Source organism: Vidua macroura, chromosome 4, assembly GCF_024509145.1.
Source record: "Vidua macroura isolate BioBank_ID:100142 chromosome 4, ASM2450914v1, whole genome shotgun sequence".
NCBI classification, from domain to species: domain Eukaryota; kingdom Metazoa; phylum Chordata; class Aves; order Passeriformes; family Viduidae; genus Vidua; species Vidua macroura.
In genome coordinates, this window is record NC_071574.1 from 21,450,691 (window position 1) to 21,471,330 (window position 20,640).

General features: G+C 36.6%; 1 protein-coding gene across 2 annotated transcripts in view; it reads left to right on the top strand.

Annotated features, from left to right (window-relative positions):
* Nucleotides 1–20,640, top strand: part of GRID2 (glutamate ionotropic receptor delta type subunit 2) — a 671,741-nt gene that overhangs the window by 116,492 nt on the left and 534,609 nt on the right. For both annotated transcript variants that reach the window (XM_053976464.1, XM_053976465.1), the window contains exon 2: nucleotides 18,445–18,600. In XM_053976464.1, the coding sequence (XP_053832439.1) occupies nucleotides 18,445–18,600 (156 nt within the window). The remainder of the gene's footprint in view (nucleotides 1–18,444; nucleotides 18,601–20,640) is intronic.

The following is a 20,640-nucleotide window of genomic DNA, read 5'->3' on the forward strand; positions in this document are numbered from 1 at the left end:
CCTTTGCTTTGACAGCCTTTCCCTGTAGGTTGTACTTTCAGTCTTCCTTTGAATGCGTGTAGGCCAAAACCCTGGCAACTTTTTGTCATCATTTGGTTTCATTCATAGTGCCTGTGTATAAACATCTCTTCAGGCAGGTTCTGTTCTTGGCCACAGGGAAGGCAAGAAATGACATTCCTGATCCTGACAAATGTGTTTCTTTCCCTAAGGGGAAACCTGAGAGGAGCCACTTTGCACTATGCCTACATTTTATTATTGTTCTTTAAACTCAAGGCTGGTAGCCAGGTTAATGTCCTTTGAAAATTAAATAAAACCAAGGCTTCCTTCTGGCTTGTCATTGGCTTTTAAGGTCTTGCAAGTCACTGTCCTTGCTCCCTAAATTCTATGATAGAACCTACATAAGGCTTCATGACTTTTTGAAGGTTATTTCAAACATTGTTTTTTCCCTACTGATAAACCTTTTCCCTATCTGGAAAAGTTCCAGACCACAATGAAATCCTGGACAGTGGGGTTTTTTAAGAAATGTATCTGTTTGTGGTACTGCAGGTAAAATATGTTCCTAGAGGATAGAACCTTTTTAAAAACAATTCTTTCTCCACATAATTTGTAAATCTCCTTGCAAAGAAAGAAAAAAAAACAGTTTTCATAAGCATTTACTAAATTTAATTTAAAATAATTTTATTTTGGATTAGAGATGTGTTTATTGGGGAAATAAAGTAGACAAACTGCAGTTTTTCATGAAGTAGAATAGAAATTGCCTCAAATATCTGCAGTGCATTGAGACTTTGCCCATGTTTGAGTCCCAACCTGTGTTTCCCCTTTTGATGTTTCTAACTCACCTGAGCTCTTTCAGCCCACACAGGGCTGACTCAGGATGAGTTATGGATCAAATGTGCTTGGTCAAGCTACCAGTATCTGAGAAATCCATTCCTACTTCCCAATGGGTTATTTTCGGTAGCCTTTTAGAGGAAAAAAAAAAAGTAAATGTGCATGTGTTTCTTTAAAAGACCGGCTCTGGCAGATGCAGCATGGTTTGCAGCATATTCTTCTTGAATCAAATAGGATGAGTATAACTTGCCAACAATGGCAACAAAAGATGGTGGTGGGGGGAGGCAGAGGGGGAAACAGAAAGTGTGTTGACAGTGGATCTGACCGACACAGCCCAAAACAATAGGATGCATGTTTAGCATGACTGGCTCTATTCATTCTCTTGTCAGTGCTTGATGCGCCACCCTCTCAAAGGCAGCCAAGCTGCAGGAAATGCTACTTCCTCACACAATATATAGAGAACTTTCCTTGTTACTATCTTCTTCAGCTGCAAATGCATGGTTCTTGATGGGTTTTTGATTAGTGAGTAGCTCTAAAAACCTGGTAACTTAATAGTTGTGATGCTGAAGAATAATATGCATGCATGAGACAGGCCAGTTTTAGAAATCTTTGTGTCTGTTGACTGGGCAAGCTTTTCTCTTGTGCTACTCAGCACAGTATTTGAGCCTGCTGAAATGTATAGGAAAAACATTGTCTGCATTCCATAAAAGCTGTTTTTCTGGTTCAGATAACCTCAAGTACATTGAGTCCTAAGGTGGCATTTGATCAGCTGACATTCAAGCTGCCATGCTTACCTTGCTGCTGACATGCAGCCTTGTGCCCCATTTTCCTTTGATTATGATATCAGGCCAGTATTTGATGAGCTTCCAAGCCCTTTATTATGGCAAGAGGGATGGCTTGAAAATTGCATATAAAAAGTGACCCCCAACTACTCTATATTTGCAGTACTTCATCACTTTACTTTCACTTTTGCAGCATTCTGTTGCAAATTGACTGGCCACTTCAGGTTGTCTGGATAATGCTTTCAACCCCACTGCAAATTCATGCCTGTTTTTCTAAAACCTCACCTGCATTTTCCAGAGGGGCTCTTTTCACACTGATTTCTTGTTTGTAGAATTTGCAAGAAAATATATTCACTATATATTCAAATAATAATATGTTCAGGTCATTTATAATGTAGCCAAAACTGAAGGACATCTGAGGATACTTGAAGGGTGATGGGTTAGGGCTATTGGTCTGTATCTTCTGATGAGTTGTTGCTCCCTGGAGTAACAGCTGCTCTCAGCACTGGTTCACCAGGCTGATTAAAACCTTTCTCTCTGTTTGATTTCCATGCCCTACCAGCACTGAGTTCGCAGTGCTTGGTGAGAATCTGTTTTTGAATGTTTTTTTTTTTTTGAAAGATATGTGCTTGAGCTGTGCAGAAATATTGAGCAGTCCTGCGTGCATTGAAAATCTGTTGAAGAATGCCAGGGCGAGTGTCAAACTCTTCCTGAAACCCACAGAGTTTTTCAGTTTTCTCAGGAAATGTGTCATAAATAATCTTTCTGAAAATTAGTTCTACTTTCTCAATGAAGCAGTTGATTATATCCCTACCCAGACTGTTTCAGTACATAAACAGTGCAAGTAGGTGAAAGGCAGGTTAGCTCTCTGCAGTGATTATCATGACTGCTTTTCAGCTTGCTGCTTAAAAAAAGACCCAAAATGCTTTACAGGCTCTTATTTTATTGAAATGAAATCGTAATTAGAAAAAAAAAAAACAACCCACAGGTACTATTTTCAGTATCTGAAGGTAATCTGGTACTTACATGCTTTGCAGTAGAGCCAACACCAAGGCATTCAGACATGGTCTTTCTCCACTTTTACTTTCAGAAGTTGATACCAAGATTTTGATATAGTTGCTAAAACCTTACCATAGTATTAGATAGTGAAAAGGCTTTGAAAGCAGCCAAGGGCATACTTCAAAAGCATATTTATTTATTTATTACTTAAGTTAGACTACAGTTGCAAATTGCAATTGATTCTTCAAATATTTTGGAAACACAACTGAAAAATGCTGGTGCTCTTGATGAAAGATGCATGGATAGCAATTTATTGCTGCTTTCTTAGGAAAAAAATATCTCCTGATGGGAGTTCATTAGAAAATAGTTTCCTTTTTGCATTTAAACAGTGATTTATGTCTGCTTAATCATTATTTGATTATCTTACTGTATATAATTTTCCCCAATTCATAATGTTAGTTCAAGGATTTATTTTCTGGAACTCTCTCTAACTCTTCTGCATGTTTCTGAGAATAAAGTAACCTAATATAAAATGAACATGTGAAAAAAAAAAAAGGTGAGTAATATGCAAATCTATATTTGTAATATGGTAAACTCTTCTGCAGTCATATGGAAGAGGAAGTTGGAAGATTTTATTTGTGGAAACTTAGGTGTCAATCTTAAGGTTTTATAATGACTCACTAACATAAGTGTTTACTTTAAAAAGTAGAACTGACTCCACAAGGCTTTTTGAGATGTGCTGCTTTTTTACTTTTGAGTTCTTGTCCTTTGGGTCTATAACCATCTCTGAAAAGCTTGAGATGTAGATTCATACATAATGGACTAGATATGTTACCAATGAAGAATTGTAATAGAATAGTTAGTCTTTGTTGGCCTTGTCATCCTTATACATTCTAGGATAGAGCTTATAAAGCCCAAAAGACTTCTACCTGACCAATTTTTATTACACTTTTAGAAGACTCTGCCTTGGCTTAAAATATGTGACATGCTGTTTCTCTTTGGGAAACCATGTTCTTTTGCTTCTTCACTTTCTTTTAGAGAGTGTGTATGCATGAGATGATAATTCTATACAGTGTTCCCCTTCTGTGAGCTTGTTATATGCATTTTCATTTTTTAAACAAAGGTTCCATGAATTTCATATAAAGCAGGATGGCTTATTGCAGACTGCAAATATAACAATGTGACCTTTTAGAGTGATGTTTTTACTTAGATTACCTGCATAGCGAGGAAAGGGGACTTCCCTTCCACTTTATATGAAATAGTATTTAAGGATTTTTTAAAAAGTAACTAGAGAAGTGAAATAAGTCATGCAGCTCCAAGCTTGAGTAACAGTCATCCTCCCCATTTTCTGTATATATTCAGAAAGAGAGAGATAAGATAACCAGGAATAGAAGCTACAGTCTTTTGAGGACAGGTAATTATTCCCAAGCCAGTTTATATAAGGTAGAATAGCTTTATCTAGCAAACAGGTCAAGAAGTTACCCAGGCACCAGACTTGTACCTGCTACTGGGGCTTAGATCCCAAACACAGAAGTGACTGCATATGTGTGTTTTATTTGTTCATTCTGAGATAAACAAAGAGGAAAGCTGAAACTTCAGCCAGAATGTATCAGCCTTCTGTAAGCGTAGCTGATGAGAAAGATGTGCTTTCAAGCCTGGCTCTTTCCTGAGTTGAGGAAACCTGAGAAGTACAGTAAGGGAGTCCTATGGGATATACAGCTCTTCTACAGGAGGTAGAGGTGTGAACTCCCTTACTTAGGAAACACAGTGGAATGTGGTTCATAATGGCATAAAGAATAATAATAGATCAATAAAGAATGCTCCTGATATTTTCTCTTGTATTCTAGGACATTGTCAAAGAATTTGTAAAAAGTGCTGAAGATGTCTGCTCAGTTTTATTCCTTCTCAGGCGTTTAAAGCATGTCCCAGAAAATGTTCCACCCATAACTGCAGCATCTTTGAACTTTGGGTGACTTTCTGGACAGTACAAACAGCTTTATAAGTGCTATAAATACATCTGCTGCAAAGTTTATTGATAAAAATCCCATGAAAGTGAAGGAGGGATGAGAAGAGAAATGTGAGTAGGGTAATGTCTGATGTAAATTTTACCTTATGCTTCAAGAAATCTTTTTTTTGGCATTCTATTTCTAAGACCAAAGAGGAAAATTATGTTATCTGTATGTGGGGGAAAAAAGAGAAAAAAAAAATGAAAAGTGAAAATGCTTATGTATGAGCAGTAAGATGCTTTGCAAGGCTTATTTTTCTTCAACCTGTAAAAGGAACATGAGGAGATGTTTCACTAGGATAACTGGAGGCAAAAAGGGTAATACTGAAAGAAAATCCTCTAAGATCCCTGAATCAGGGAAATACCTCTTGGTTGCCCTGTTAAGCTGATGAATAATACTTTTTCTTTGTAAAATATTAAATGGTTTGGAGGTTTGAATTTTTTTCCCTCAAATGGAAAGAAGTTGAATTTTGTTCATGAAAATGTGGATTGCTACCTACAATTTGATCTTAGAGTTGCATAAGTGAATACAGACTTGCATTGCATTTTGTCTGGAATAGAGGATAGGGAAGAGGAGATCTGGGTGTGAATGCTTGCTGTGGTCCCATTTCTTCAAATACTTTTACCCTTTATTAAGGGGCAGTTAAGTATACATGCTCTGTTGTTATGCAGCATGTACATAACTCTTAAATCCTGGGCACTACAGTTTTCCTCTTTCTCAGAAATTTTATCTTACAAAAGAGTAAATTATTGTACAGTGATGATCTAGCATGGAAAATCATGACCTCAGCCAAGTTGTACTTTCTTTTAAAGATGAAGGATTAGGAATCATGCCTACAGCTGAGATCTAATTCCTAGAAATGCCTTTTCCATTACTATTAAATACAGAATATTTAGATACCCTCTTCTTGCTTGGAAAGAGGCCAACAAGAGAGAGAGATTAAAAAAAAAATCTTCTAAGGAACAAGTTGTGTTTGGCACAGTCTACTGAGGAATCCCTGTATCAGTGCTTAATTTTACAGGTTTTTTACTAAAGTCTGCTTAGGAATTTGAATACCAGGAGTTATGGGTGCAAAAGCATTTATATTAGGTAGAATTCTGGTGTAATCTTTTGGAGTAATTTGACAAATTAATTACACATTTTCCCAGTTAAATGTGCCACAATAGACTCTAAGTATTCTGTAGTAATTGGTAATAATACAGTAGAAACTAATTAAAATGGTCCTGTGATAATTAAGTGATATGTTAATAATGAGATTCAAAACCTGTAGACAATTTTTTAAGCTTTGTCTAGTCATGTGACAGACCTGTAGGCAAAGTCAATGTGAGCTAAGTTTCTTCAGTTTTTCCCAAACCATAAAAAGACTTGATTAAGGCAGAAGTGACTGGAAAATCAATCTAAATATATGTACTGAAGTATTAAAATGCCAAGGAGAACATAATTTAGATTCTAGGCTTGAATGTAACATGTCTTTCTGCTTTGTAAAATAATTTCCTAATTTGCTTTAATGTTCATATTACAGTGACTACTGTGGTTGTTTTCTCAAAGTTGCAAAGTAGATTATAAAAAAAAACAACTTTTCTTAAACTAGTGAGCTGGGTGAATTGCTGATACTAAAAATGATTACAGGAATAGTAGGAAGGTTATTCTTGTTTCCTAGATTTCCCTATTTATTACTTAGGTGCTTATCACTGGTGACAGAAAATAAGATGCACATTTTTTACAGGTACTGTTCTGCTGACTAGAGAACAACAAAACCTAGATCTAGGTTCCCAGGAAGTTAATAGCTCGAATTATTTCAGATTATATTAATATTTTAGTAAAGAGAGAACTTTTTTTTTGTTATGGTGGAAGTTTTCTTGTTCTCTTTCTACCCCTTTTGTAAATGCAACTGGCAGAATGAGAGGACACAGTCTTAAGCTGCACCAAGGGAAACACAGGTTGGATATTAGGAAAAAGTTGATCACTGAAAGAGTGATAAAGTACTGGAGCGGTCTGCCTGGGGAGGTGGTGGAGTCACCATCCCTGCATGTGCTTAAAAGAAGATTGGATGTGGCACTCGGTTTAGTTGAGGTGTTAGGGCATGAGTTGGACTTGATAATCTTTAAAATCTCTTCCAACCTTGTGATTCTGTGATAAATAAGAAAAATTTCTCAAAATTTTCTGTTACCTACAATTGGCTGCTGTCAAAACTCTGTCTTTGGCTGGCTCCTCACAAATTTAAATTCATCAGTAGAGATCATGCAGCAGCATGAACAAGTTTGATACCTCCACAAGTATCACTTCTGGAATTTTTTATTCATGTTCAAGTCTTTAAATTGCATGTTCAAATTTGAATATGGTTAATGACAATTTTTTCTTGTGTGTTTTTGGGTTTTTTTTATGTATAATCTTTATTTTCTTTTCCTACTTTCTGGTTTGCATTTTTTTTTCCCTGATTTAAAAAAGGTCTTAAAATTTAAAAGAAAGCCTTTGCCCAAGTTACTCGACTTCTAGTCTGTTCAAGTTACAATGATTTTTGAATGCATTAAACACATTTTTGTCGCCTTAAGTTTAGAGCCACTTAAGTTAAAAAAACAATAAAAATCTAAACCAAGTACACAAACCAAAACCTACAACCTCTCTTCCTCAAACTCTCCAACCAAAAAAAGGCAAACTAAATCTCTTTTCCAATGAAATTTTCAGTTAAAGTGGGAGCTATAATAATAGCATACTTACTGTTATTTTAATATCAGTGTTCCAAGATTGTATGTGTTAAGTGACAGAAATAAAGATAGGTACTTGGAATAATCAGGTTTTTATTAGATTCTTCTAATTTTGACAGGCAACTAATTATGGAGTGTCTGAACAAGTCACTCCACATCTGCTTAATATTACTTAATCTTTAAAATGGGAAAGTAATTATTCACTTGCATATGGCTTTTTATAAATTGTTCTTGACAAGTGATAACTTAAACCAAACACATAGTTCTAGGTCTCATTAAAAAAAAAAAAATCTAATGCCAGGGCTAGTTTCTCAAAAGTATTTGTGATCTTGGGGAGATTAAAGTTTATTCCAGCTGTGGACCTGGAGGCTGACATTATAGAAGCCAATGGAAGAAATACCTGTTCTTCATTTTTCAGAGTCTCTGTCTAAAAATCAAAAATTTTGTTTTGTTTAAAAAAAAGTACACACTTTTCTAGCATCCTGGAAACTACTCTTTAGCAGTACTTGAGCTTTTAATTGACTTGCAGTGAGGCTTTGGGAAATGCAAATTCACACGTGTTTCATAAGACAGTGAATTTTTAAACATCTTTGTATTTCTGAAGAGTTGTGGGGTTATTAAAACAATGGGTAAATTCAATTGCAGCAGAGAGCTGAAGAAATTTGAAGCAGGACTTTTTGGTCATATTCTAATGTGTCTCATGTGGAATGACATTGACCTATGCTTACTCTCCACTTATTTTGACTGTTTTAAAATTGAAACCTCATTACAATAATTTATTGGGTGAAATTCTTGAAATAAAAATTTTGTCAGCTTGTCTGAGAGATATTTTCTGAGAATCTGTTTTTTATGCACACATGCCAATGGTGAGTTGAGAAAATAGAAAATATTCTATCAGACTTGAACAAGAAGTAGAAAGATGATATGGCACCATCTTCTATAGGAAGTAACAAAGAATTTAAGTATTGAGCATCCTCAGTCATGAAGGCGCTTGGAGCCTATAGTCCTGAATATTTAAAGAGAGAATTTCAGAGCCACATGGGTTGTCCTTTTGGTGAAATTATAAAATTTAAAAAAATTATGATTAAGGGGAGTAACACTACTTCAGCAAAATCTGTACTGAGATGTAAGTAAGAACCATGTTTCTAGAAACAGGGTATTTGTACCATTCTTTGGAAAGTGGCTATTTCTTGGGGCAATTTTGGATGTGGTTTTTGTGTTGAAATTGGAAACAGATTGCTTCCAGATTTGTTACTCTTTGTGAAACAAGAGTGAAGGAAGTTACATATGTTAATTTTCAACTGTAATGTAAATTGCCCTCTACAACACAGTCCTGGCCTGTCTTGCAAGAAAATGGACTAATTTGTTTGGTTGATCCCATTTCCATTCAAATACCATGTTTGTGTGTAAATTTGCTCAATGTCTCTCCTCCAGGAGACTAGAAAAGCTGTTTAAGAAAAGGATTATTTTCAGAGTCTGCCTTTGCATATTCAATAGGGCTCATAAAACAGTTTCTCATTACTGCTTTCTTCCCTTTGTTATTTAATTCTTAATCATGGTATTCGTATCATTGCATATTGTATTGGATAGATTTTTATAAGCAATATATTTAAAGGTTATCTTTCTGTACTTCTCTGTGATACCCAGAGAAGTTGTGCATGCTCCATCATTGAACATCTTTAAGGTTGGCTTGGATGGGGATTTTAACAACATGACCAGGTTAAAAGTGTCCCTGCACATGGTCTTTAAAGGTCCTTTCCAACCCAAATAATTCCATGAGTCTGTGGCATGATGACTCAGCACCTCTGTCTTATTTTTTTTGAGGAAATAGGAGGCCGAATTTAAACATTGTGTGGTATTCAAGAAATAGTCTCTTATTCCCATAAATACCCTCCCAATGGCAATCTTTAGTGTCAACACCTGTATCTAAGTGTTGTAAGCCAGGTTTCTATACTGCTTGAAATGATTAAACTGTGCAGCAAAAGGCTTGTGAAATAGAAAGGGAAAAAGAGAAAAATGCCCTCCAGAAAAACCTCACACGCCAATCTTTCTCTTTCACATCTGTGTGTGTGTGTACACAGGCATATGTTTTTGTTTTAGCAACATCTCCAACATTTTAGCAACATTTTAGCATTTTGGGAATCTCATTCTTCTCCACTAAGTTCAGCTGCTACAGGAGTGAGGTGCTGCAGCTGCCTCATAAAGAAATGGTTTGGCAGCAGTTTTCTCTCCATCTCTACCTAGCAGTCTGCATAATTTGATTAATTAAAGCCATAGCTTCTTTCAAAAATCACAAAGCAGAATTCTAGGCACATAGTTTGTGGTAATTGGGAGTGGGGCTGTGGCCAGCCTCATCCCCAATGGGCTACAGCTGTGAAAAGCAGGTGAGCAGCATTGACAGCAATGAGCCATGGAGTGCCCAGGTGCACTGACCATCACCAAAGGGAACAGAGGGCACACAGGTGCCATGCATGGACATGAGGGTATAAAAGGTTGGGCTAAAGAACAAAAAGGGCAGATGCTTGAAGCCTTCTGCAGTAGTGTGCTGTTACTTAATGGGTTGAAGCCGTCTGAAATTGTCTGGTGATACTCTGTGTGTCGTGGCCATCTCAGCTGTGGCATGTGCTGCAACACAGACTTGCACACACAGGCAGAGCAGTAAGTATGAGAATGGAAGACAATGACAAATGCTTAACAACTGTTTAGGAGATTTTTTTTTCTTTTTAGGATGCAGTCATCCTTGTTGTCACTTTGTGAGGTGTTCTTCTGTTAACAGGTAGGGGCTAAGAAAAATTATGAAATAAATCAGTGAATCAGTGTTTGTTCTGATTCTAAATGAGCAATTAAACAAACTCTGAAAATAAGTTCTAAGATTGTTTTCGAATATTCTTTTTTCAAGAATGTGGATACTATTCAGGAAATTTATGATCATCACATTAACTTTCTATATGGGATGTTAATAATATGGCAAGTCTATCTACCAAACCAGATGCTTTTCACAGCTAGACCCTAAATTGATAGTTATGGATATGATAGAAAACATGAAAAGTTTCTCATTATTATCAGCTCATTTGTTGCATAATGAATGGGAAGATATTATCACTGTAGTTAATCACCACATCAAGTTTCGAGTGGAACAGTGCACAGAAGATATCTTAATTCTTAAGCTATGAAAGGTACATCGTGTATAAAATTTATTGTTTATATGATGATAATATTGTGCCCTGCTTCATTTACAAAAGTAGTTAGCAGTCTCCAGTGCTCCAACAGGTGCTTGTGCAGCACTTTTCAGTCTGCAGGAACAAATTCTTTGTGGCTCTGCAATTTGTGCAATCAATTAGTTAGCTCTTAAAAAGAAAAACTAGGTATATGTCAATTGTTACTTCTTTGATATAGCAGCTTTTACACTCCTTTTATACTTGAAGACCCCTTAAGTTAATGAGAATGTCGAGCAGTTGAGAAGGGACTTGATTACTTACCTGGAGATTTTCTAGAACTGCCTTTTAAGATGCCATTGATTGTATGTGGCATAGGAAAAAATACATCAAAATGGATGGTTCATGGTGTGATTTTTGAGGCTGGCCTGTGCTAGGCCGGAGTTGAACTTTGCTCCTTGTGTATCCCTTCGAATTCATTATATCCTATGAAGTGCATTTCTTGGTAGGACCACAATGTTTTGCCTTCCTCTCCCTCTGTATTCCTCTTTTTTTACTTGGTAGACAACAATAACACCTCAGAAAAAGGGACTGGCAAATGACAGCTGTTTTTTAAATGAGATTAACAAAATTCAGCAAATGATTTTGACAAATTGTGCCATTTGCTACATTAAATATAAGTGTAAAATGATGGTTTAGAACTTGAGAACAATTAGAAATATCTGTCAGGATGTGCTTAAAATAATTCAATGGTGATTGGAAGGAGTTCGTGCTTGTACATATGTGCCTGACAGACAGTGTAAATAAGGAGGATAAGATCTTAGAGTCTGCTCTTTCCAAATGTGAACATAATTCCCAATGACACTGATGTGTATTGACAATGTTGTTGTAGAATTAAACAGACAAAAATATCCAGTGTGCATTCTGGTATTGCAAACTGTCAGAGCAGTAATTTTCAATATTTCCTAAGCTCCACAGAGCTGTAGCACCTATTGTGTGCAGATGAACTGACCCCAGACCACCTTCAATCATGTTAAAATTAAATTAAGGAAGTGCAAAGACAGTTGATTCTGTACCTTCAGGCATGTGTCCCACCTTACCTAGAAATTCAGTATCACCTTATAAATTATAGGTTTGTCATACAATACTTGAATTATTGGGTCTCACTGCATGTGAATATGTTCAGAAGTGCTTAAAAAGTGGACTCTTAATTTAATTTGTCAACCTGTCAAGCCACCATTCTTCCAAAGCTTGGTTGGTGTACTCCAGATATAACAAAAAGGACAAGGTATAATTTAAAACAAATAACCATTTTCAAAGCCAGGCAGAACAGTCTCGGTTGTTTTACTTGAGATTGGGACATTAAAAAACAACCATGTTTTGCAAAAGAATGGAGAGATTTTTCAGTATTTAGATTATAGTTGCACTTTTCTGACTTTCTGTGTATTTCAAGCAGACTTTGCCTCTAGCAATTTGCCAGATTGAGACACCTGTAAAATTCCTCATTCAACTCTGTTAGAAATATTTAAAGTTAGACAATGAAAACAATAAAGGGAAGGAGTAGATTTATCACTTCTGCGATACTCCAGTCATATCGCTGATCTGAAAATGGGTAAAGTGCTTATAAAAGGAGCAGAAATGGACTGTGTGGTTTTTTTTCCCCCACATATTCTGATTAGGTGTGGGCCTTGTATTTAATAATTTTGCTGCTGGCTTTTTTTTTTTTTTTTTCCCATTTCATTAAAAATGGATACAGTTGTTGTTATTTAAGGAATTGTTTCTGGAGGTAGCAGGGAACTGTATGCAGGGACACATAGTGTATACTCTCTCAGGGAAACAGGCATTGCTCATGGTCTGGGAAAATATCCACTCTTCTCTATCAGAAGCAGACATTTATAAAAGTCTATTTAAAAAATGACACTAGGCCTGATGCTCCTCTTAGTTGATCAGTCTTGTGTCAGTGGTCATCAAGAAACTGTTAGGGAAGTTTTTCTGGTCTCATCTGTGCTGCTAAAAGTAACAAATAGAACTTCCGTGTGTATGTGTAGATTTAATGTTGGCAAATGCATTCTCTTAGGCTGCATTCTCTTTTATATATCTGATGATAAGTCGTGGAAGGTATGTGCTAATGCGCAACGTCTTTATTGTGCTTGTTAAAATAAGAGATATAAAGTAAAAAGACAAATCATGATGGGCATGGAGACATGTTCTTTGCAGAAGGAGATGGTGCAGGTGTTCCTCAGCCTACCCTGCTGTCTCTTTTAACATCATCATGGGAGCTGTGAAAGTCTTGAAAAATTAAAATGAACAAACAAGTAATGTTTTCAAAAATTTCAGCTTGACCTAGATGCACTGTGGTGCTAAGATCCCTGTGGTGCAGGGTAGGGAGGCTCTGGGGAGCAAACACATGAGGCTGCTGGTTCCAGATGCACAGGATTGGCTGTGCCCTGAGCTAAAGACCTGTGCTGGCCCCGGGTGAGGCAGCCGTGGTCCCCAAGGACTGCGGGGCTCAGCAGCCACAGCCTGATGTGTGAGGTGGCTCAGGACACATCTGCTGGGAGCTCCCTCCTGATACAGGAGTTGGAGGAGTTCAACTGCTTGTATGCTGCAAGGACAAAATGAAGTTCGCTGTGCTGTTTCTAAAACTTAATCAACTTAGAAGACAGAGGCAAAGCATGCTGTTTTCCCTTCATTGACAAAATCAAGATGTGATTGCATGTACTCAGCTGCCTATTGGTCAATAGAGAAGCTTAACAGCAGCTCTAAATGTGTCACAATGAAATTTAGGGTCCAATTGTATGAATGCACGCTGAATACCATGATAATGGGAGCTGCACGCGCAAGGCAAGGTCTCTGTATGTGACTTCTGAAATTTTTACATTACTGCTGGCCCTCTCTAGAACTCCTTCAGTCCCTCTTGTTGTTGTTGACAATAATACCTTTATAAATGTCCTTCTAAAGCTACATGCGTGTATTCTGTAAATCAGACATGATCGTATGCAATATACCCAGGCATTTGCCACTATAGTTAAAAATGAATGGATTTGATGAAAATTTTGCCAACCAGACATTCATGTGGCCTAGAAATAACATGAGATTTGGTTCTACAATGATTCTAAGGATCTCAAATACCAGTTTTAGGCCTCTCGAAATTAATGTTTCCTAACTGTATTTGATACTGGGGAGCTGGACCTGTGGAAATGAGCTCATAGATCTGAATAACATTTCAGATGAGATCTGCCATGAAAAGTCAAAACTCTCAGCTTTCAGTTCTGAGCATTAACAGCATGGCCATCCTTCTCCCAGCAGCAGTGTTAAGTTTCTCATTCAGAATAATAATTCAATAGCAGCAGTTGAGAAAACACAGTGGAATTAGATCCAGGCCCTGGAATAAGGTGGCAATATCAGTGGCACAAGGAATTGTCATAGAGTCAGGAGCTGCTGAGAACATGAGATAGTGACTCAAAAAGTTTCTATGTAGACTTTCCCATTTTTTTCCTTTACTCTCCAAACATTCTTGAAACGAACTAGTAAATTACTGGGCAAAGCATATATGGCTTTTATTGGTGAGAGGTGTGTGCAATGTTAGAAGGTGAAAATCAAATGTGCTGAAATTGAACTGTGACCACAATGGCATTTAATCCATGTGCTCTTTGAAATAAGGTACTTAATTTTCTGAGACTAATATGGGGCACTGAAACCAGAAATGTCATACTTTGTTATGTAATAAAATTTTAGCACTTGGGAACACTTCAAGCAGTGGACTTTGTCCTTTCTCAGTTGATAGAAAGAAGAACAATGGTTTAAATCTCTTCTCTCTTTGTCCTTGCAATCATGACGTGTTTCTGGACTGATTCCACAAGACTTCTCAAATCACTCTAGAAAAAGCTGATAATATCTAATTTGGATTATATTTTTTTTGTGTCTATGGGTCAGTAGGATAAGGGATCTTTGAAAAATCCATTCTAATGATGTTATCAGTATCTGAACTTATTATCTTGCCTATATTAACTTAAATGACAGATTTCTGGTGGTATGGCTGACTGCAAATGAGACAGTTAAATGCAAAGAATTCCCTGCTAAACCACACAATATTTTTGATGTGCTGAGGGTATTTAAAAAGCCAGGAAAGAATGTTTGTACTGTCCTCATCCAGATTCTGAAATAAAGCTGGAAGTAATGACATGCTAATAAAACAGGAGGGGGAAACTGGTGCAGAGTGGTTGCTGTGTCAGCATGTCGGCTCCCAATGTAATCATGGGAATGCTCCTTGAGCACAGTTAGAAATTATATGTTTAGTGTGAGGCCACTTCCAGCTGCGACGAGCAGTGGGGCTGGAAGAGAAATGAACAGCATTACTTTTGTCTAGTTTTGAAGACTTTCTCCCTTTGTAAATAATGATGTTGCATCATTTTTCTAGAGAGTGAGTGCCTTACAATATCTATAGAAATAGTTTTATTTTCATCCTCAGATCTTATTACTTTCTGTAACAATTTTTCTTATGATCAAAAGGGTTCATTCTAGACATGTACTCCGAGTAAGTTTGTGGTCATCCCAGCTCACTCATTTCCAGCTCTACATGAAATAATGAGAGAGCATATAGGTCTCACTAGGGAAATAATTTTAAAGTCTGATACCCTTTTTTTTTGTTAATTTGTGTTGCTTGACTTAGTTGAATGACAATATTTGGAAGAATACACAAAAAAACTTCAGACTTCAGGACTTGGCAAGAAAATATCATATCTCTGACCTAAGGTTTAAGTTAACCTTAAAGTTAACCTTAAGTTAAAGGCTGCATGTTGGGCTAGAGGTAAAAATTTTGGCATACCTCTTTAAGCATCAGAAAGATCAATCCTGTAAACTAGAAGATAGTTCCTGAAACGACAGTGAAAGGAAAATATTCCAGCAGTGTTAGCACTCTCCAAACAATCCCTTCCATCTTTTCATTAAAATGGGTTTTCTTTTAAAAAGCAAGTAAAAGTAATATCTCTTCCACCCCCTCTCTGTAATATAGACAGATATATACACATGCGAAACAGCTGAAACAAGGACATAAAATTATATGTATATGGGAATAGTAACAATTTAAAAATTATTCAGGGATTTTGTGGCTGGACTTTGTTTTGTTTTTAGGTTTTCAATTTTATATAGGTACTGAAATTAAATTTTGAGAATCAATTAAGTAATGAAATTTCTCTTATCACTATTTGAAAGTGTAATGCATGTACTGCCGTGCACTGCCATCTCCTGAAAGGAACACTGTAATCTTTATATCTTTAAAAGCTTTCTATGTAGAGAAGTTAGAGACTCTAATGAATAAGGCCTGAGTTTCTAAAGGAAAATAATTCCTGCTTGGATGGTCAGACACAAACTATGTTTAGAACTTTGTTTTGCAATTCATATCTCTATCTTTGTGTTTTACTTGTGGATCTACTCCTCCACTAGAACATGTGATGTTGTTTCTGTGAGGTAACACAGAAAATGTCAGATACAGTATTGGTTATAGGAGAAATTTTGGAATTTGTGTTTGAAATATGGAGCCATAAAAACATAAGCAGTGGTCAGAGCAAAAGTGGAGGCATTGTACTGAAGTGAGAAAGAGCAGTATTTGTGAAAAAACATGGAGTTAGATCTAGCCCACTCCATTATACATTCAGGTGCTGCCAGAGGTATGGTTTCTTTCAGGCTGAGAAACTGGAAAAAAGCATAGGAGTTTATTAGGAATACTTGTGTGTGAAAGAAAGACAAGATTGTGAAGAAGGTTCATCTCTTGAGAACCCAGATGGATTGGTTCCAGAACCCTGCACTGGCGAGTCCAGGATTATCTTGGCAGCAGCCTTCAGTTGCCCAGTGGAAGGGCAAAGGTGCTGAAGCGGCTTTTTATGATGGCACATACAAAAGAAACATAGGCTTTGCTGTATCCTCTCCTCAATAAATGACCTGGGTTGTTTTGGGGACCAAGCAGGCTTAAGATGGTATTTCCCATCTGTTGAATAAGAAGCTGTACTCCATAGTGTTGGCTGGAAGATCTTTGTTTTGCCATGCTGTTCTGCAACACAGTTGACAGCTGCCCTGTGTGTGTGCATGAAATCTGTGTATGTTCACTTTACAGTATAGCATTTGTGGCAGAGTTACTCTACAGGGATAGAATTTGACTAATTACTATAATTATTTTCCAATTCTTATTTTCCCCCTTAAATTTATCCTTGTTACTATGCAGCCATGTAGAATCACTCCTCCAAATATTTGTAGGGCTACGTCATTATTATCAGTATGGGTGTAAGCCCCACCTGAAGCTTGTGTGGGTTTGGTTTGAGTTCCATGAGGCAAGAAACATGTTTTAAGATGTGTCTTGGACACAGTTTTTTGTCCCCTTAAATGCTGCATGTATCCACAAATAGCTCTTTTGTGGAGAAGATAGGGTTTGTAACATTTTGCATACTGAGCCTGTTCTTGGCCATGTGCAGCTTTGCTTCATGGAGCTAAATAAAACGAGGGAAAATGAAATAGAGGCAAGGGAATGTTTTCAACTGAGATTTGCACAGAGATGACAGGTGAATGAGGTGGAGAGGTAAAGAACAGCTGTTCCAGATGGTGGGAGGTTCAGGAGGGAAAATGCTGGAGTCAAAGCAGTCAGACCGTAGGAAGAGATGATGCTCATGAAGGATGAGTGGTGCTGGCAGGGAGATGAGTGTTGGAGGTCAATGGGAAAAACACAGCAAACACTGTGTATGAAGTTTATCTTAAAGTAGCCATTTTCTCTAAATGAATTGTTTTCAGTTCTTTCCAGCTCTGATTGTGGGTGCTTACCTGCAGTTATCAGTGACCAGCATCTTCTGATGTCTTTGTTGCCTTGCCAGTTCACTGCCTTAGCTGAGTTCTGTACTGACAGCAGACACTCAAGAATAAACACAGTTTTCAAAGGTCTGGTTTTAAAGCAACCCTTCTGTCTCTCTAATCTACGGGGATTGAAAGCTTTAAAGGTGCTTGAAAATCTAATAGCCTTGATTTTAAGGTTTCAAACAATTTAGCATTTGTCATAGGACTTTTTGAGCCATCTCTGGATAAATAGTTCATACAAAAAGCAAGTGTAAAATGATGGGAAATTAGTGATGCTAAAAGTGATGTTATAGTTTAAAGGAAAGAAAAAAGCTTAAAACTTCTGGATTAGTCTTGGAATTCTTTTTCTATACACCTGAAGAATTTGCTAAATGAGAATTGGGCACTCTCACTGTGCCAGCTCCTCTTGAGTTTATTGGTTCCCTGTTTACAACATTCTGCTTAAATGTTTTGAATGCATTCACATTGTGAGATTTATAAAGGCAGAACTTATTTTAATTAACCATTTAAATTTAAATTATTAACTTCAAGAGTCAGACAATTAGCTGGAATTGTTGTTTTGCAAATCCTAGAGGTATTACACTTGAAATAATTTATATTGGCTGCTGACCTGTCTATTGATCATGGGTGTCAATTCTGCCTCGCATTCCCAGTGCTGCTACCTCTTTAGGCTTCTTCTCACGTTGTTTGAACTTTATATTTTTTAATTGTCAGTAACATTGTCATGATGTTTAACATTGTCATGATGTTAAATGTAGATCCTAGCCCACTGTAGTCATTCAATATATTAAATGGCACCTTTGGAAGAAACTCAATTCTCATTTCATGGCCATGTTCTTATGCAGATCACTTGCTTTGTGCCTAACTAGTTTTCCCCAATATTTCTAGCTGGCGTCAATGCTTAGCTTCAATATATGTCTTAAATTATGTCAAAATGTAAGAATTCTGTGAATTCTGAATATTGTGAAGCAACTTCTGGGCTCTGTATAGAGAGACCTTCTTAAAAGAAGTGAGGACTGGAAGATGTTCTAATAAAAAAAGTCTTAAGTGCTAATGATTAATACTTTGGGATACTGCAGATGAAAGGTGCAATGTGATTTTTGTTCTTTTTCTTTTTTTTCCCTCACAGGGGCAATTTTTGACGAATCTGCCAAAAAAGATGAGGAAGTTTTTCGAATGGCAGTAGCTGATCTCAACCAGAATGATGAAATCTTACAAACGGAGAAAATCACATGTTCAGTGACATTTGTGGATGGCAACAATCCTTTCCAGGCAGTTCAAGAAGGTAGGACAACTTGAGATTTCCTATTGTTTTTTCTGCTGTGACATGCAAAATATTACTTTGATAGTTTCCTATCTTTATGGGAATCTGTCATTTTTGTTGGCTTCTTTTTATATGAAATATCAAGTAGTATGTTTAATTTTTGTTTTAGCCGCTTTGGTTTCTGTTGTTCCTAGTGACTTATAGCTATAAAGTCAGCTTTTATCCATTTTCTGTGTATAGGCTCTTGAAATGTGATAAGGAAATCAGACACACCTTGCCTACTTCAAAATAGCCTGGAAAAGAGGAAAGAAGTTAGTGTCAAAATGATGACTACTTCCTACTACTTTTTGGGTTAATTTTGTGCAATTAATGGCAATTAGTTGGGAAATAAAGGTTGTTGCGTGAATAACCTTTTCATCCCACCCACCTGAAAAAGTTACCTGTTTTGCAGAAGGGATTAGAGATAACCTGAAGATTCAGAAAGTTGCCTGTGCCCAGTACGTGACTTTGTTCTCAGCCTGCCCTTTGTGCTGTTCCACAATTACTGGACAAGGGATGATTACATTGCTTTGGGTTCCTATGATAGTGGCAGGATGATAAGAGAAAATAATATTTGAAATCCCTCTGAGCTGGATTAGTAAATCACTGGTGTGACTGAACAGTTCTCTGGAAAGACCGCTGAGAGTAGTCTTTAGAAATATGGATTCAAATTTGGGGCTTAGGCATTTGTTATTTCTTTGCTGTTCTGGAACAGTAACTTCTGCCTGACATGCCAAAGTTATTTATTTCAGTTATACTACTAAACTTTTCTTAACAACAAAACTAAATTTTGGTGATTTTCTAGCTCTGTATTGATACTTGAGATTTAAGAGAAATATGTAGTTTGTTGCTCCAATATTTGTAAAGTGAAAGTTTTGACTTCAATGGATTATTGACAAGGCAATGCTAATAAAAAAGTCTTTAATGCTTATTTTGGTTTTTTTACCAATGACACTCTTAATTTTTGAGAATTTAGTGATTTAGTAATTTTTTTGTTCTGTTAAATTTTACAAGTAGATAGATCTGTGTAATGAGAAGCATTGCAGTCTCTGCTTGATATGGCTGAAGCAGTAAAAACATGATTTTGAAAGTATTCCAATTAGAATCAATTCCATCTCCTTCAATCTGAAAAGGCTAACTGGAACTACCCGATGCTTTTAGAATTCAGAGGGGAAAATGAGTAAGTGAATTCCATCTTGTTAAGATGCCTTCTAAATTGCTGGTATTTAAGTTTTTCTTTTTTCTTTTTTTTTTTTTTTTTTTTTTATCCAGGGTGGATAATGCTAGCATATGCTCTGTGCTTAGCATTAATTGACTCTAAAACTTATTTCCTGTATCATTGTGGTGAAGTACTTACAAACTGTTTCACAACATTATGTTTTAAATACCTTATTTGTGCTAGGAATGCCTAGTAAAGTAGAACAATCCAAAGGAGTTAATGATTCAGTATTTCAATATTCAATTATTATTTTATGCAAAAATTGTGTTTGTTGTTGTTGAAAGTATAGTCAACATTTGAAATGTGGAGGGGGCAGATTTGACATAAATTTCATTACCATCTGTTGGGGGAGTGAAAGGTCTGTTATAATAGTGATGAGTTCAATATTTTCCAGTACAAACTGTTTCTTGTAAATGCATGGTCAAATACAGCTACATGCCTAGCAGATATCATATTCCCTATATTTTAAGGGCCCTGTATTTTGTTTGGAAGAATCCAAGTGAAGAACAAAGGTTTTAATCTTTTGCATGCATGTATTGGTTACATTTTGCTTGTTAAAATATTTTACCACAGTTAATGTGTTCTGTTTTAACTGAACACAGGCAGACGCTCCAGTGTAATAATCTGGTTACTTTGCACCAGATTCTTGCCTTTCTCCTTTACTCTGTATCTCTATATCACTCATCCCCTGCTCTTAATTGTATTTCTTATAAATATTAGTAGCAGGGAAGGTGACCACTCTAACTTTTGCTATATTTTGGCAAAAGTGGCACATTGGCATGGTTTATAACTTGGACAAATGC